This window comes from Oncorhynchus nerka, linkage group LG25, assembly GCF_034236695.1.
Source record: "Oncorhynchus nerka isolate Pitt River linkage group LG25, Oner_Uvic_2.0, whole genome shotgun sequence".
Lineage (NCBI taxonomy): Eukaryota > Metazoa > Chordata > Actinopteri > Salmoniformes > Salmonidae > Oncorhynchus > Oncorhynchus nerka.
In genome coordinates, this window is record NC_088420.1 from 38,331,702 (window position 1) to 38,351,594 (window position 19,893).

General features: G+C 40.6%; 1 protein-coding gene across 1 annotated transcript in view; it reads left to right on the plus strand.

Annotated features, from left to right (window-relative positions):
• Nucleotides 1–11,991: 11,991 nt before the first annotated feature.
• LOC115109489 (C-Jun-amino-terminal kinase-interacting protein 2-like) overlaps nt 11,992–19,893 on the plus strand; it is a 41,547-nt gene continuing 33,645 nt past the window's right edge. Inside the window, exon 1 of the mRNA XM_029634429.2 lies at nt 11,992–12,595. Within this exon, the coding sequence (XP_029490289.1) occupies nt 12,531–12,595 (65 nt within the window). The 5' untranslated portion in view covers nt 11,992–12,530. The remainder of the gene's footprint in view (nt 12,596–19,893) is intronic.

A 19,893-nucleotide genomic window follows, 5' to 3' on the forward strand; every position in this document is an offset into this window, starting at 1 on the left:
TGCCTAAATATGGTTCCCAATCAGAGACAACGAATATCACCTGACTCTGATTGAGAACCGCCTCAGGCAGCCATAGACTAAGCTAGACACCCCACAAAAACCCCATGACAAAAACGCACCACAATAACCTGTCACACCCTGGCCTGACCAAATAAATGAAGACAAACATACATACTTCGACCAGGGCGTGACAACAATTTTTTCCACAAACATGCTTTCTGAATTTAAACGTAATCCTTGAAGTAAACATCTTGTTTTTCAAAAGTATCTATAATCTGATTGCAATATTTTTTCTAGTAATTTAACGGATTACAGATTGGCCTACAGTTTTTTAACCAGTTACATGTAATCTGTTACTCACCAAACCTGGTCGTTATGTAGCTAACAATACAGAGTTTTTATTTGATTTTAGAATTTTTACATTTTCTCAAATATATTCAGTTACTTGAATATGTTCTCTCACTGCCTCCGTTTTTGGGGTTCTTAGATAAATGAAATAATGGAGAATCTTTCTGGTCTTTTCGGGTTGTAGCAAAGCAGCCAGCCATGTGGATGATTTTGAGACAGGGCAACAAAGTTTATTTGTCACCAGAACGGTTTAGAACGTGTTGTGAAGTTCACTTTACATTAAAGAGGGGTTCCTGCACTGCAGAAAAGCCCACCTGCAGGACAGACCCGAATTACAGGCCACTGAATTACGGTCCATTCACAAACACTATGTCTGCGGTCTCTATCCCGTCAAAGCCTTCCTATGGGGGGTGATATGTGCCAGAATTAAGCCAAGGCAATCGTACCACCTTGTGGCTCTCGCCTACCATTGAACGTCTGACTGACATGACACAAATGCCTTACTAACGTGTACGTGTGTCACGTTCTGACCTTTATTTCCTGTGTTTTGTATTTAGTTAGTATGGTCAGGGCGTGAGTTGGGTGGGCAGTCTATGTTTGTTTTTCTAGGTTTTGGGTATTTCTATGTTTTCCGCCTAGTATGGTTCTCAATCAGAGGCAGGTGTCATTAGTTGTCTCTGATTGAGAATCATACTTAGGTAGCCTGGGTTTCACTGTGTGTTTGTGGGTGATTGTTCCTGTCTCTGTGTTTGCACCAGATAGGACTGTTTTGAGTTTTCACATTTCTTGTTTTTTTGTAGTCAGTTGTTCATGTGTACCTTAACCCATTAAAAAGAACCATGGACACTTACCACGACGCATATTGGTCCTCCTATCCGTTTCGCCTCTCCTCTTCGGAGGAGGAGGAGGAAATTCATTACAACGTGACATCTGTGTGTAACTAACATGTCATCATACCAATGCCTTACTAACGTCTGCATGACGCCTGCGGGCTAATGAAAGTCATAAGGTGCAAAGTATATATTTATATTAAGTACATTTCAACCATACATTTTAAAACATACCATTCTTCCTGTGCAAGCCGACATTTGTATTTCAGCTTGTGTATTTCCTGTTATCACTAATTGCCTGGAAAAGAATATGTCTAATCTATAGGTAATCTGTCTTTCCCTCAACATGGTATGTTATCTTATCTCGCTGTATACAGATCTAAACGCTGTATGCAGATCTAATTAATCTTAATGGTTGTACAGTCGTCTCAAATAACTGTGAAGGACCTCAGCGTTACTCTGGACCCTGATCTCTTTTGACGAACATATCAAGACTGTTTCAAGGACAGCTTTTTTCCATCTACGTAATATTGCAAAAATCAGAAACTGTCTGCCCAAAAATGATGCAGAAAAATTAATCCATGCTTTTGTAACAGCTATGTTAGACTACTGCAATGCTCTACTTAACGGCTACACGGATAAAGCACTAAATAAACTTCAGTTAGTGCTAAATACGGCTGCTAGAATCCTGACTAGAACCAAAAATTATATCATATCACTCCAGTGCTAGCCTCCCTCCACTGGCTTCCTGTCAAGGCAAGGGCTGATTTCAAGGTTTTACTGCTAACCTACAAAGCATTACACAGGCTTGCTCCTACCTATCTCTCTGATTTGGTCCTGCCGTACATACCTACACGTACGCTACGGTCACAAGACGCAGGCCTCCTAATTGTCCCTAGATATTCAAAGCAAACAGCTGGAGGCAGGGCTTTCTCCTATAGAGCTACATTTTTATGGAATGGTCTGCCTACCCATGTGAGAGACGCAGACCCAGTCTTAACCTTTAAGTCTTTTCTGAAGACTCATCTCTTCAGTGGGTCATATGATTGAGTGTAGTCTGGCCCAGGAGTGTGAAGGTGAACGGAAAGGGTCTGGAGTAACAAACTGCCCTTGCTGTCTCTGCCTGGCTGGTTCCCCTATTTCCACTGGGATTCTCTGCCTCTAACCCTATTACAGGGGCTGAGTCACTGGCGCTCTTTCATGCCATCCTTAGGAGAAGTGCTTCACTTGAGTGGGTTGAGTCACTGACGTGATCTTCCTGTCTGGGTTGGCACCCCCTCTTGCGTTGTGCCGTGGCAGAGATCTTTGTGGGCTATACTCGGCCTTGTCTCAGGATGGTAAGTTGGTGGTTGAAGATATCCCTCTAGTGGTGTGGGGGCTGTGCTTTGGCAAAGTGGGTGGGGTTATATCCTGCCTGTTTGGCCCTGTCCGGGGGTCTCCTTACCCCTCCTGTCTCAGCCTCCAGTATTTATGCTGCAGTAGTTTGTGTCGGGGGGCTAAGGTCAGTTTGTTATATCTGGAGTACTTCTCCTGTCTTATCTGGTGTCCTGTGTGAATTTAAGTATGCTCTCTCTAATTCTCTTTCTTTCTCTCTTTCGGAGGACCTGAGCCCTAGGACCATGCCTCAGGACTACCTGGCATGAGGACTCCTTGCTGTCCCCAGTCCACCTGGCTGTGCTGCTGCTCCAGTTCTTACTGTTCTTCCTGCGGCTATAGAATCCTGACCTGTTCACCGGACGTGCTACCTGTCCCAGACCTGCTGTTTTCAACTCTCTAGAGACAGCAGGAGTGGTAGATATACCACCAATGATCGGCTATGGAAAGCCAACTGACATTTACTCCTGAGGTGCTGACTTGCTGCACCCTCGACAACTGTGATTATTATTTGGCCATGCTGGTCATTTATGAACATTTTGGCCATGTTCTGTTATAATCTCCACCCGGCACAGCCAGAAGAGGACTGGCCACCCCTCATAGCCTGGTTCCTCTCTAGGTTTCGGCCTTTCTAGGGAGTTTTTCCTAGCCACCGTGCTTCTACACCTGCATTGCTTGCTGTTTGGGGTTTTAGGCTGGGTTTCTGTACAGCACTTCGAGCTGATGTTAGAAGGGCTATATAAATAATTGATTTGATGGCCAATCACAGACTGTTAAGTTCCCTGTAGCCTACATCACAAAACCAATAAGAGATGTGCCCATGGCTTTCAGTCGAATAGAGGAGTTTATATGCTTACCCAGAGGGTCTGCTATATCCCTGGGATGTCCCTACCTCAATCAAGTATAAATATAAAATTATTTTTTTGTGTTAGTTAAGAGTTATAGTTTAGGGTTCAGAGTAGGGACATCCCAAGGAATCTGGATAGCAGTTACCTTTGAGTGAGAGATAGGCATGGTATTTGAGAGCTCAGCGGTGACACAGATGCGTTCGAGTGTCTGCCCCAGAAAGTTTCCTTAGAATTACCAAGATGTCCTTGATCCGATTGAGGAGTAAGTAGACTATATTTACTAGTAGCAAGAGAAGGGAGGGAAGCGCTACTAAGGTAAAAGGGGTAAATTGGTCATCAAAAAGGAGGACCAAGGCACTCTTCATATAATTGATTAAAATGCCTTTATTAGTATGGCATGTTCAATAGAAACAACGTTTTTTTTAAACCGACGCGGTCGGCTGCATGGCCTTCGTCAGGGAGTACAAAAAAAAGGAATACAAGGTCCTCTTTTTAACAGCTTTTCAATTAGACCTAATTTGAACAAGGGGTGGTTATACAATTGATTGGACACACCTAGTAAGCATTTACATTTAAGTCATTTAGCAGACGCTCTTATCCAGAGCGACTTATAATACTATACACATTAAAAGATGAATACTGTAGCAATATTAATATAAAAATACAACTCCAAACTAGAAGTATCAGAACACAAGGTAGTTCTAACCTTAAATATGACTGGGAGAGGTGTCAAGAATAAGAAAGCTATATATATATATATATATATATTCCATAGTACACTAGAACACAGGAAAACATGAACAGTAACCATAGCTGAGGGCAATTGAGCAAAATGTCCACTAGATGACAGCAAATGTACCCATTACGACCCTACAGGAAGGGTGAGAAATCCATATCTTCATTTACACCAGGGTATTTAGTGGCCTGTAGTTTGTAAATCCCAAAACTTTCCCCTTGGTTTAATTGTTTAAGACGGTCCCATTTTCTAATAGAGGCCGGAATATGATCAATACCTGTTACGAATCCCTTTGGGCCCGACAGCCTAGGTGAGATGGTAACGAGACCCGTAACATAACTCATGCAAATTATAATAGTGAAAAAGTAAGTGAGAATGAAATAACCACAGACAACTAAATTACCATCAAACACATGGTTTATTAGAAAACACACGGTAATTGGGGGGCTGAGCTGGATCCAAGGAAAGAATCAATAAGCATCCAAAACACCCCCAAGCTAGACTAGCCTATTTCAACAGCTAACTAACCAAGAATACAGTGGGTGGTCCACCCAGTTCTAACTAGTGTTTTTAACTAAGTTTACCTACAGGTAGTGTATGCCCATTTGCGACTTGTCTTGGTTCCCCCTTTTCCCACCAGCAAACAAACACCATAACCAAAAACAATACTCACAGGTGAGGACAAAGTGATATGGAGGTGCTCAATACATAAAGAGCGATAGAGAGCCATAGTAGGAGAGGGTGAACCAGAGCGATCTACAGACATATGGCATTTACAGAGAGATTGAGCTCTAGAGCAAACAACTGACAGGGTTTTTAAACCAAGGGAAAGGAACTGTGATTGGGTAGGAAACAGGAGGAGGTGTGTCTTCTGATTGATAATTGATTGGTGACTGATTGGGGAGTGATGATTTTCACCTGTGAGGGGAGAAGGAGAGAAAAGAACACAGGATACATACACACACAGGATACCTGTATCCGTAACAATACCCATAGCTTGTAGGGAGGCAGGGTTGCCATGGGAAACCAAAGGGAAAGTTTTTGGATTTACAAACTACAGGCCAATGACAAAATTAATTTCAAGTCATGCAATCTTCAAGTCATACCACAAATTTTCAATTGGATTGAGGTCTGGGCTTTGACTAGGCCATTCCATTTAAATGTTTCCCCATTAAACCACTTGAGTTTTGCTTTGGCAGTATGCTTAGGGTCATTGTCCTGCTGGAAGGTTAACCTCCGTCCCAGTCTCAAATCTCTGGAAGACTATTCTTTCGCAGTAAATTATTTTTTAAATCTGACAACGCAGTTGGATTAGCAAGATTCTAGGTTTTCGAAACATGTGAGACTCCTGTATTTTCATGAATGTTTAAATGACTATTTATGTAGCAATACCATATGTTGTCGAATTTCATCCCGCTAACGGGTTAGAGTCCCATCCAAAAGACGGCAACCTACACAGGGCAGTGTCCCCAATCACTGCCCTGGGGTATTGGGATATTTTTTTAGACCAGAGGAAAGAGTGCCTCCTATTGGCCTTCCAACACCACTTCCAGCAGCATCTGGTCTCCCATCCAGGGACTGACCAGGACCAACCCTGCTTAGCTTCAGAAGCAAGCCAGCAGTGGTATGCAGGTGACACACTGTGTGCATTCTATGTGACACTTAGAATGCACACAGGTGCACTTTATTTAGCTTATTATGTGACTTCTGAAGCTAATTGGTTACACCAGATCTTATTTAGGAGCTTCATAGCAAAGGGGGTGTTTTTATTTTTTTGAAACATGTTATTTTTTTCATTTCACTTCACCAATTTTGACACCAGGTTTTTATTCTAAGAGAAACTTAGACTACAATTAAGTTGTGGAAATGTTAGGATTATTTTGCTCTTACGGTAGTACTGAAACCTACTCCCAACCGGTCATATTGTACAGTGCCTGAGTGGTGCAGCAGTCTAAGACACTGCATTGCAGTTCAAACTCTGTTGCTACAGATACTGGTTCAATAACCGTGCCAACCGGGAGACCCATGAGATGATGGTAGGCTTTTGGTTTCTCTCCCTAAATCCCAAACTCTAAAAGTAATTGGAAAGGTAGATACAAATGATTTGTGACATTGTGGTTACAATAAAGAACTTAAACAAGATGCTGAGTTTTTATTTACAGTAGTGATGAACAGCTGGAGGCATTTTGAAAACAGGTTTTCAAATACTTGTTTTTCACAAGTGTACTGTAATACTGTAGCAGGTGTAGCCCCATTAACAGGACAATAGACTCTTTATAGCCCGGATAGTGTAGGTGTGAACATCCTCCAACTTGCAATGTATTCAATGCTTAAGTATTCTAAAGTGTTACATTTCTAACTCAAAACAGCAGTACATTATTTCTTCATCAACAACTTTATACTTTCGTTCATAAAATAGAGAAAAAATACAAAAAATGCAGACTATTTAAACTACATTTTAGTTGCACTTCCACCCAGCTCCAAAACCTTTATGAGATGATCAATGTATTTGATCCAGTTTATTCCCTCATTTGCAATGCAAACCGGGACGGGGGTGTGTTTTGGGTCAGTCTGCAAAAAACTAAATTTAGCCTAACAGTACAATACCAGAAATATACATGTAAATAGGCCTAAACATAACAAAATGTTGCTATAATCCTACTTTGAAGGAAACTATGTGGTCCCAGAAACACCTCTGACACAGGTTCCAGCATATATCTTGATCAAATCAAATCTAATTGATTTATATAGCTGATATCTCAAAGTGCTGCACAGAAACCCAGCCTAAAACCCCAAACAGCAAGCAATGCAGGTGTAGAAGCACGGTGGCTAGGAAAAACTCCCTAGAAAGGCCAAAACCTAGGAAGAAACCTAGAGAGGAACCAGGCTATGAGGGTTGGCCAGTCCTCTTCTGGCTGTGCCGGGTGGAGATTATAACAGAACATGGCCAAGATGTTCAAATGTTCATAAATGACCAGCATGGTCAAATAATAATCACAGTAGTTGTTGAGGGTGCAGCAAGTCAGCACCTCAGGAGTAAATGCCAGTTGGCTTTTCATAGCCGATCATTAAGAGTATCTCTACCGCTCCTGCTGTCTCTAGAGAGTTGAAAACAGCAGGTCTGGGACAGGTAGCACTTCCGGTGAACAGGTCAGGGTTCCATAGCCGCAGGCAGAACAGTTGAAACTGGAGAAGCAACACGGCCAGGTGGACTGGGGACAGCAAGGAGTCCTCATGCCAGGTAGTCCTGAGGCATGGTCCTAGGGCTCAGGTCCTCCAAGAGAGAGAAAGAAAGAGAGAAAGAGAGAATTAGAGAGAGCATACTTCAATTCACACAGGACTGGGAGAAGTACCCCAGATATAACAGACTGACCCTAGCCCCCCGACACATAAACTACTGCAGCATAAATACTGGAGGCTGAGACAGGAGGGGTAAGGAGACACTGTGGCCCCATCCGATGATACCCCCGGACAGGGCCAAACAGGCAGGATATAACCCCACCCACTTTGCCAAAGCACAGCCCCCACACCACTAGAGGGATATCTTCAACCACCAACTTACCATCCTGAGACAAGGTCGAGTATAGCCCACAAAGATCTCTGCCACAGCGCCAACCCGGACAGGAAGATCACGTCAGTGACTCAACCCACTCAAGTGACGCACCCCTCCTAGGGACGGCATGGAAGAGCACCAGTAAGCCAGTGACTCAGCCCCTGAAATAGGGTTAGAGGCAGAGAATCCCAGTGGAGAGAGGGGAACCGGCTAGGCAGAGACAGCAAGGCCGGTTCGTTGCTCCAGAGCCTTTCCGTTCACCTTCACACTCCTGGGCCAGACTACACTCAATCATATTACCTACTGAAGAGATGAGTCTTCAGTAAAGATGATGATTTCTTCCTCAAAGAAATCTCGAGCCATGATCCCTGAAAAAGGAGGCAACAGTAAATTATTGTGGAACAAATAGCAGTCCCTGAGGTGTAGGCTACAATATTTTATGTACCTTTTGCTTTGTATAGCCGAACTTACTGTCAACAATTAAACTTCGGCCTGGTCCCTGGCGAGAAATTGCCCCCCATACATGGAGTTTGAGCAGATGCTTGAGACTCGGCTTGCTTGAACTTCTTCCTTTTTTTCTGAAGCAATTTTGAGCAAATTGCTCAGGGGCCACGGTTGATTAGTCTGTGAAGATGACGTCAAGACGTTTCGCCAGCTTTGATCCATGCCTGGGCCTGCAGGACACACATTTCTTTGTTTGTCAGACGAATCATTGGGTCGAAACTACAGAACAGTACAAAACAAGAAAACACACATGCATTGTTATTGTTCTCAGAATGTATATATATAATATCTCTTACTGAGACTTCCCATTAGTCCATGCACATTTCTTCAACTGTCTTGACTGTGATTAGAGCAATGTTGATGTGCCATCATGCCAGCAGATTACAGATGGTCTTTGCCGATCGCTCATCATCTTCATTCATCAGTGAGTCGATGGCTTGAATTGTCCTGCTGGAAATGGAATACAACGTAAAAATGAGCAGCATACAGTAAAGACCAGCAGTCGATTTATTTAAGCATTATTTTTAGCATTACTAGGCCTACTTTACATTATTGTCACCTACTGTAACTGTTAATTGTCCTGAGCTTTCGCGTTCGGCGTAACACGGCATCTGATGGTGTTTGCGAATAGCACTGTCCATGACCAAAATCCCCAAGTCTACGAGTATTTTTTTTAAAAATTTCTCCAGTAGATTTTCCATTGCTCCTGAAAGCCCTAGTCTGCTCACTTAAATGAATAGAAATCATGGTCATGGTGATACAGTATGTTGTTACAGCATAATCAAATTGAGGACAATCGGCGATCTGCTGTATAGATATAGCCTATTTTAACCTGAAAGTCACACTTATTCAGGACTCATCACCTCGCCCCAATCCTCTAAATTGTATTATTGATGGAGAGCCATATAGATTGCAAAATAGTTGGATGGAGATTCCATGGCACATGGTTTATGAATTGACATGCAATTCTCCATTCCTCCTGAAAGCCCTAACAGTCAAATGCATTCTCTGCATTGCTACAGATGCTGGTTTGAAACCTGTGCCAGCCGCGACCGGGAGACCCATGAGGCAACGCACAGTTAGCCCAGCGTCATCTGGGTTAGGGGACGGTTTGGCCAGCCGGGATGTCCTTGTCCAAAAACCAACAGATGGAGAAAACCTACACCAGTCGAGCAATTCATTTCAGCAATAATCTTCATTTTAATTTGACAATACAAAAAAACAAGAGGGCTTAATTGGAGTCTATTTCTTCAGAGCCTAGACCTATATAAAATAACTTAAATGGCTGAGGCTATGAGGCTTAACAACCTTAACAGCCTCTTAGAAGTAGGATATTTACTTCTTAGGCCTACTTACAATTGCAACTGGTAAAAAATGTAGCATCCTACATAAAACAATTATTTCAAGAAAAAAAGTCTGCCTGTGTCAGGATAGCCTGCTCTTGTAACGACAGAACAAACAGAACATATCAATATCCCTGGATAACCTCTCACAATAATATTACAATTGACTAAATACAGTCATAAAGGCCACTAAGTTACTTATTCAATGAGAATTTGGATTTCCCCTCGGACACAATCTTGGGGATGTCGGGTTTGATGGATAGATGTGATTTTGATTTGCAGGCAGTCCTCAATTGACTTAAGTGAAAGCCGCTTCCTGTCGTGAGTCTACATTGCATTCATATAGGAAAATGAGGACTCGCATTGTAAGCACATAAAATGCAAGTTTCTTTGCTGTGCTGTATTCCTCGGAGCATGCCACCCGCAATGAACACAGGGACTCGACACTCCTGAGCGCATCCCTGATTTGGCTCGATGTCTGGAATTCAATCAGCAGTTTGAATTGTGGCCACATCCAGCGAGGGTATAGTTTTCTTAGCAAGGGAGGAGTATTCTCCACCTGGGTGGACTGTGAGAGGATCAGGTACAAACGCAATGATATCCTTGGGCATGCTGCAGTCTTCAAATCTGAAGGATAAATTGTCCCTCAGCTGCTTTATGGAATCTTCCATCACCTCACCATGTAGTTGTTATGTTGTGTTGCTACCATGCTGTGTTGTCATGTGTTGCTGCCTTGATATGTTTGTCACGGCTCTCGTCAGAATGAGGATCAGACCAAAGCACAGCGTGGTAAGTGTTCATGATATTTTATTACTCAAAAACATTCAAACAAAATAAAAGTGAAAAAAACAAAACAGTTCTGTCAGGTGCTGAAACTTTTTACATACAGTTGAAGTCGGAAGTTTACATACACCTTAGCCAACTACATTTAAATGCAGTTTTTCACAATTTCTGACATTTAATCCTGGTAAAAATGTCCTGTTTTAGGTCAGGTAGTATCACCACTTTATTTTAAGAATGTGAAGAATTAGTTATTTCAGCTTTTATTTCTTTCATCACATTCCCAGTGGGTCAAAAGTTAACATACACTCAATTAGTATTTGGTAGCATTACCCTTAAATTGTTTAATTTAGGTCAAATGTTTCAGGTAGCTTTCCACAAGCTTCCCACAATAAGTTGGGTGAATTTTGGATCATTCCTCCTGACAGAGCTGGTGTAAGTGAGTCAGGTTTGTAGGCCTCATTACTCGCACACACTTTTTCAGTTCTGCCCACACATTTTCTATAGGATTGAAGTCAGTGCTTTATGATGGCCACTCCAATACCTTGCCTTTGTTGTCCTTAATTAAGCCATTTTGCCACAACTTTGGAAGTATGCTTGGGGTCATTGTCCATTTGGAAGACCCATTTGCGATCAAGCTTTAACTTCATGACTGATGTCTTGAGATGAAATAGCCTGATTCAATGTGATTCTCCTGAATAAAAAGTTGTTATCTGTTAAACTGTTTGGTTTATGCATTGACCCATACCGATTCTAGATTTTTGGTCTGTTGCGGTAAGCATAACCTACCACTAATATTCTACATTGCGGAGAATTTAATAAACCAACCACATTTTCCTGTGATGTTGAGGCTGAGCAAGACCTTTGATAGGCTTGTAGACTATGCGGAAATAATTGTGGAGTTAATAATTGTGGTAGCCTAGATCGCTTTATATATTCTGGTCCATTATTTTTTCTGAGGATAAGCAAACAAGAGGTAGCATATGCTTTTTGCCTGACTCCATAACAGGGGTTAGGCCTATATCCTCAATTAGCCCCTCAATTCGAGTCCTTATTTTAACCATAAGACATCTCCACAGAAATGTATAGCCTAAGGATTGCATGGTGACTGATTGTGTCTGTTAAACTGGTAAACTGGGAACTCTGGGTAAAAAACAAGGTAAAATCATGTCATCTGCGATTTTCAGGGCAAATAAAGAATGCCAGAGTTTCTGAATTGGAATTCTGAGTCGTTTTATTTTTAGTTTCCAGTTGTCTTGAGCGCACTGAAGTCGGAAGTCGGAGTTGAATACACCACTAGAGACCTAGGCTACCTCTTATTTTTTAATTGGACTACCTCCAACAAAGAAGCCCTTGTCTATATTGATGTGAGAAATAGGCATCATCTACACAGTAAATGGTGGCTGGCTGCGATATCAACAAGCCTAATCATTTTTGTAATAATGTGATATGCCTACTTTAGCTAAATCACCAATGAAATGGATTAATCTGTCAATTAAAATATTTTTTACAAAATCATGTACATGTTTGTAAGGCGTTCATGGTGAGATCATTAATAATAAACTAAACAGACACTTAAACTAACACTAACCCTTAATGCACAGGATGTGAACACTATGTCATGTGTCTGTGTCGTTAACGCGTTGGCAGTTTGATGCTGTAGAAAAAAAATTGGCTCCATTGACATCCATGTTAATTCATGGTGGTGTTTTATGGCGCTATGAAGACATTAGGTGACTTTGTAAGACGTATCAGTAGCTTCACGAGGCTTAATTCTGGCACTTATCACCCCCCAAACCTCCCCTCTCTGCGCCGCTGCTTTGTTTCACAGGCAACATCACAACAGCATATATTTGACAAGGCAGTCTGCGTGTGTGTGACAGGCTGGCTGGCTGGGCTGGCCGCATCGGGGGCAGATACGATTTGTTTTTGTGATTACCGCATTGTTATTTTTCCTCTGTTCGCTGCCATTTCCGGGTCGTAGAGTGGATAGCAGCTCAAGTCAGATTTGATGGTGATGTTGAGTACGTGTATCTGATTTGGCTAGGTCGAGGCCAGGAGCATCTTTAACAGCGTGGGAGTAGGATAGAGGGAGGGAAAGAGAGAGAAACCGCGTTGTCCGTATTGCGTCCGTCTGTCGCGCTCCGCGGTTGTGAATGGACTGCGCTCCCTCAGTGTTTATCTGCAGTCACTTCGAGTCGTTTCTGGAGGAAGATGGCGGACAGGGATGAGATGTTCTCACTCTCCACCTTCCACTCCCTCTCTCCTCCAGGCTGCAGGTAAGACATCAAACCCGCAGACGGAGCAATGAAGGGTGGCTGGGCATAACTGGTAGGCTATCCTCGAGCGCTCAATACTGAAGGGTGGAGGTGATACAGGCGGATGTGCGAGGATGGGGTGAACCGTTAGTATGTTTGCCAGTTTTGTTGATATTACCGCATTGTATTATTATCAACATGAGACATAAAGGACTATTGAATGCTGATGATGCTGCTCTACGTCGTTATATAGGTGTATCACTACGTGCAGCGCGTAGCTGATGCTGTGTTGGTTGCTTATGTTTTTGTCTCTCGCTTGATGTGAGTTCGTTTAGAAAATACCATTGAGCTATACACAACACATAACTGCCTTTAAGAGCAAAGGGGAGAGAGGAGGAATGTTCACAGAGAGGACAAGATATAGATTTTTGGCGGTCACGTCGTTTGCCCGCCTGGCTGGCGCATTCTCTAGCTCAGATTCAATTACCTCAGAGGCGGAGGGAATGAGGCCCACGCCCTGTTGAGACAAACAGCCCGAAATGGGTGCTGTGAGCTCAGTCACTATAGGCTATAAGATTACACTTTTCCTTTAATATCAATAGCCACAAAACGTGTATCCACCTATTGTTGATTGGATTGTTTAACACTTCAGGTCTGTGTTCATGGTTTGGGGTGGTGGGGTGCTGCTTGAAAACACGTGAACCCTACAGGGCTGGTCATTATTTTGCTATAACATATTAAAATAAGCATATACAATCCTTATCTAAACCCCAACCCCCAAAACATTCCAAGTAAATGACAGAAACCAAAAATATATATTTTCATTGTTTATTTAACAAAAGTGGTTTATTTAACAGAAATTCAGATTTGATGTGTGCAAAAATATGTGAACCCCTTCAGTCAATAGCTTGTGGCACCTCCATTAGCAGCGATAACTTGGAGTAAATGTCTCCTATAGCCAGTAATCAGTCCCTGACATCTGTTTTGAGGAATTTTTGCCCAGTCCTTACAGAGCTCAGCCAAGTGAGTGAGGTTTGAGGGGTGTTTGGCATGAACTGCACACTTCAGGTCCTGCCACAGCATCTCGATTGGATTTAGGTCAGGACTTTGACTTGGCCAATCCAAAACACAAATCGTCTTTCTCCTGAGCCATTCTTTGGTAGATTTCCTTGAATGCTTTGACTCATTGCCTTGTAGGAAGACCCATTTTCGTCCCAGCTGATGGCTTGATGTTCTGTTCAAGAATCTCCTGGTATACCTCAATTCATGGTTCCCTTAATGATGTGGATCATCCAAGTCCAGTGGAGGAAAAGCAGCCCCAGATCTTGACATTCCCACCACAATGCGTGACTGTTGGGATAAGGTTATTTTGGTGATAGGTAGTGTTTTCGCCACCAAAAAGGTCAATTGGACTCTGGCAGTTAAGACGACCAGTTTGGTTATTTTTTGACTGCAGAGGCTTCTTCCTAACAACCCTCCCATTGTGATTCAGTGTTTTTCTTGTTGAAGAATGCACATGCAATGTTACTTGAGATGCAGCAAGGGAGGTCTGCAAATCTGTAAATTATATCTTTGGGTTGGCTTTTACCTGATTTATTATTATTCTTGCCAGCAGCTCTTCGTTGTGCGTCAAGCATTGCGCTGTTTATGACTTCAAACCTATCAACTCCCGAGATGAGGCTGGTGTAACCGAAGTGAAATGGCTGGCTAGTTAGCACGCGCTAATAGCGTTTCAAACTTCACTCGCTCTGAGCCTTGGAGTGGTTGTTTCCCTTGCTCTGCATGGGTAACGCTGCTTCAATGTGGTGCCTGTGATCGTTGTGTTGCTGGTTCGAGCCCAGGGAGGAGCGAGGAGAGGGAGGGAAGCTATACTGTTACACTGGCAATACTAAAGTGCCTATAAGAACATCAAATAGTCAAAGGTTAATGAAATACAAATGGTATAGAGGGAAATAGTCCTATAATAACTACAACCTAAAACTTCTTACTCATGTTAAAAGGAACTACCAGCTTTCATATGTTCTCATGTTCTGAGCAAGGAACTGAAACGTTAGCTTTCTTACATAGCACACATTGCACTTTTACTTTCTTCTCAAACACTTTGTTTTTGCATTATTTAAAACAAATTGAACATGTTTCATTATCTACTTGAGGCTAAATTGATTTTATTGATGTATTATATTAAGTAAAAATAATGTTAATTCAGTATTGTTGTAATTGTCATTATTACAAATAAAAAATAAATCGTCCGATTAATCGGTATCGGCTTTTTTGGTCCTCCAATAATCGGTATCGGCGTTGAAAAATCATACATCGGTCGACCTCTGTGTTTATATCAGACCAGAGGACATTTCTCCAAAAAGTACGGTCTTTGTAGCATACAGTATGTAGCATACAGTATGTTAGTATGGGTATTTGAACACAGCTCAGGTTTCTTAGTCCCGCTCAAACACTTTCCTAACTATCTCTCCTTTGATTGGTTAATTTGGTACCAAATTATTTCCCCACTGGATTCTACTTACCTACTTGATTTAATCAATGCAACCCGGGGTTCACTTATTTTTGCACCTGCACCAATTCCTTTTGAATGTTGTTTTTCTACTACACACATGATTTCCTGTACACCAACATATGGTATTGGTAAATATAAACCTGTTATGTCAGATCAAAAAGACTGGTTCTGATTAAATTAAGATTTCATGGTAGAAACTAAAATAAATCTGTAATTTCCCAAGTGGTTCACATACTTTGAAGCAGCACAGTTTAAGCTTAGTTTAACGCAGTATAGATCTACATGTGCGTTCTCTGTCAGGCATTTTTTAGATTTGATGCATTCTTAAAGATGCAGCATTCACCTCTATAATCCACTGCTAGGCTGTTGCCACATACATTTCTCTTCAATTGGAAAAACATTATAAATTATGACTGTAGGTGATGATATGAACAGAAATGTTACAGATTATGATACTATTCTGTTTCAAAACCCATGAAGGAGCAGATTCAGTAATGGATCTAATATTAGACACATGTAGGTATTATTTTCATGGATTCAGTTTGAGCATAAACTCTGCTGAAACATATGGTTCCTCTATAACATCCATAAAGCCTTACTTTTGTTAATGTTTCTCATGTCACTTCATGTATTCCAACATTAACTTTGATTTTTATTCTTAAATGGGGGGGGTGTGAGGTCCTATCCCACTGGGCACACCATTTCAATGTGGATAATTGGGTAATATTTGGTTGAGATGTTGATCAATGAGATACATTGCTTTCAGAATGTATTCATACCCCTTGACTTACTCCACATTGTGTTGTGTTACAGCCTGAATTCAAAATTGTTGAAAAAGTGCCTCACCCATCTACACACAATACCCCATAATGACATAGTGAAAACATGTTTTTAGAAATGTTTGGTAATTTATAAATAATGAAATATCTAATTTACATAAGTATTCTCACCCCTGAGTCAATACTTTGTAGATACACCTTTGGCAGTGATTATAGCTGTGAGTCTTTCTGGGCAATTCTCTAAAAGCTTTCCACACCTGGATTTTGCAACATTTGTCCATTATTCTTTTCAAATTCTTCAAGCTCGGTCAAATTGGTTGTTGATCAATGCTAAACAACCATTTTCGGATCTTGCGATAGAGTTTCAAGTAGATTTAAGTCAAAGCTGAAACTCGGCCACACAGGAACATTCATTGTCTTCTTGGTAAGCAACTCCAGTGTAGATTTGGCTTTGTGTTTTAGGTTATTGTCCTGCTGAAAGGTTAATTCATCTCCCAGTGTCTGGTGGAAAGCAGACTGAACCAGATTTTCCTCTAGGATTGAACCTGTGCTTAGCTCGATTCTGTTTTTTTTTTTAATCCTAAAAGACTTTATGATTACAAGCATACCCATAACATGATGCAGCCACCACTATGCTTGTAAATATGGAGAGTGGTACTCAGTCATGTGTTGTATTGGATTTGCCCCAAACATAACACTTTGTATTCAGGACAAAAAAATATTTTTTGCAGTATTACTTTTAGAGGTCGACTGATTAATCGGCATGGCCGATTTCAGGTTTTTATAACAATTGATAATCTGCATTTTTGTACGCCGATTACGTTGCACGTCATGAGACTGTGTGGCAGACTGACCACCTGTTACGCGAGTGCCGCAAGGAGCCAAGGTAAGTTGCTAGCTAGCATTAAACTTATCTTATATATAAAAAAAATCAATCATAACATAATCACTAGTTAACTACACATGATTGATGATATTACTAGTTTAACTAGTTTGTCATGTGTTGCAAATGATCAATGCGGTGCCTGTTAATTTATCATCGAATCACAGCCTACTTCGCCAAACGAGTGATGATTTAACAAGTGCATTCGCAAAAAAACTGTCGTTGCATCAATGTACCTAACCATAAACATCAATGCCTTTCTTAAAATCAATACACAACTATATATTTTTAAACCTGCATATTTACTTTAATTCATGTTAGCAGGCAATATATTAACTAGGGAATTTGTGTCACTTCTCTTGCATTCTGTGCAAGCGGAGTCAGGGTACATGCAGCAGTTTGGGCCACCTGGCTCGTTGCGAACTGTGTGAAGACCATTTCTTCCTAACCACAAAGACCGTAATTAATTTGTGAGAATTTTACATAATTATGACATAACATTGAAGGTTGTGCAATGTAACAGCAATATTTAGACTTATTGATGCCACCCGTTTGATTTAAATACAGAATGGTTCCGTATTTCACTGAAAGAATAAATGTTTTGTTTTCGAAATGATAATTTCTGGATTTGACCATTTTAATGACGTAAGGCTCGTATTTCTGTGTGTTTAATATATTATAATTAAGTCTATAATTTGATAGAGCAGTCTGACTGAGCGGTGGTAGGCAGCAGCAGGCTCGTAAGCATTCATTCAAACAGCACTTTCCTGCGTTTGCCAGCAGCTCTTAGAAATGCGGCAGGGTAGCCTAGTGGTTAGAGCATTGGACTAGTAACCGCAAGGTTGCAAGTTCAAACCCTCGACAAGGTACAAATCTGTCGTTCTGCCCCTGAACAGGCAGTTGACCCACTGTTCCTAGGCAGTGATTGAAAATAAGAATTTGTTCTTAACTGACTTGCCTAGATAAATAAAGGTAAACATTTTTTTTTTCAATGCTTGAAGCACAGTGCTGTTTATGACTTCAAGCCTATTCACTCCCGAGATTAGGCTGGCAATACTAAGGTGCCTATAAGAACATCCAATAGTCAAATGTATATGAAATACAAATGTTATAGAGAAATAGTCCTATAATTCCTACAACCAGAAACTTCTTAACTGTGAATATTGAAGACTCATGTTAAAAGGAACCACCAGCTTTCATATGTTCTCATGTTCTGAGCAAGGAACTTTAAACGTTAGCTTTTTTGCATGGCATATATTGCACTTTTACTTTCTTCTCCAACACTGTGATTTTGCATTATTTAAACCAAATTGAACATGTTTCATTATTTATTTGAGACTAAATCAATTTAATGTATGTATTAGATTAAGTTAAAATAAGTGTTCATTCAGTATTGTTGTACATGTCATTATTACATATATATATATATATATATATATAATATATATTAAATAAAAAAGGTATGATTAATTGGTATCGGCTTCTTTTGGTCCTCCAATATCGGTATTGAAAAATCATAGTCGGTCGACCTCTAATTACTTTAGTGCCTTGTTGCAAACAGGATGCCTGTTTGGAATATTTTTTATTCTGTACAGGCTTCCTTCTTTTTACAATTAGGTTATTATTGTGAGGTAACTACAATGTTGTTGATCCATCCTCTGTTTTCTCATCACAGCAATTAAACTCTGTTACTGTTTTGAAGTCAACATTTTCTTCATTGTAAAATCCTTGAGTGGTTTCCTTTCTCTCCGGCAACCGAGTTAGGAAGGATGCTTGTATCAGGGTGTATTAATACACCATCCAAAGTGTGTAATAAATAACTTCACCATGCTCAAAGGGATATTCACTCTTCTTTTTTATTTATTTTATTTCATCCACCAATATGTTCTGTTCTTTGCGAGGCATTGGAAAAACCTCCCTGGTCTTTGTGGTTGAATCTGTTTGAAATTCACTGCTCGGCTGAGAGACCTTACAATTATCTGTATGTGTGGGGTACAGTGGTTAACAAAAATCATGTTAAACACTTATTGCACACAGTGAGTCCATGAAACTTATTATGTGACTTGTTATGCAATTTTTTTATTCCTGAATTTATTTAGGCTTTTCATAACAAAAGGGTTGAATACTTATTGACTCAAGACATTTTAGCTTTAGATATTGTATTAATTTTAAAAAATTTCACAAAACATAATTACACTTTCACATTATGGGCTAATGTGTGTAGGTCAAGTGTCAAAAAAATCTTGATTTAATCGGTTTTAAATTCAGCCTGTGATACAAGAAAAGGTCAAGGGGTGTGAATACTTTCTGAAGGCACTCGCCCACTCAAAAAGTCTGCCAAACATGAATTGAATTTCCAATGTGTTATCACTATTCTTTCAACCATTTAAAAGCACAACCAAATTCCATTGGAAAAGCAATGTCGGATTTTTGTTGTCACCAAAATGTCTATCAATGCGCTTTCAACCATGTAAAAGCACGGCAAAGTTCAAATGAAAATACAATATCAGATATTTTGTTCATTCAAACAACAGATTAATGTGTTATCTCTATGCTTCATCTAATAGCAGAACCAAATGACCTGGATTGCAGTTGAGATTATATTAAAAGTACATGATGCAAATGATCAATTCCGTTCGTGGTTCTGCACAGATTATTACAGCAATTGCGAAGCGCTCCACAGACCTGTGACGACGTAAGCATGCTACCTTGAACCTGCACACTTTTGTTTTTATATAGTCCAATATTTACTTGTGTATTGAGGGATGGGGACAGTGTATAAACTGAGCAATATAATACGATTCTGGTAGCAGCAGTTGTGATGTGTGTGGGTGTATGCATATGAGTGAGTGCATGTGTGCTAAGGTGCAGAGAATCCTAGCAGGTGGTCAGTCCAGTTCAAGTGTACAGCAGTCTGATGGCTTGTAGATAGAAATTTGTAAGAGACTTAACTTGAGGCTTTTTGCTGTATTACGCAAGTAATATTGAATTGTGTTTGGTTGACAATACAACCAAATATCAACATTGTAAAGTAGATATACCTACTGTTGGATAGTTCAATCTGAGCCACTGGCTTAATCCTATTCTTAAACTTGTTGGGAGACGTGAATCCAACATATAATTTGTTAACTTGTCGACAAGTTAA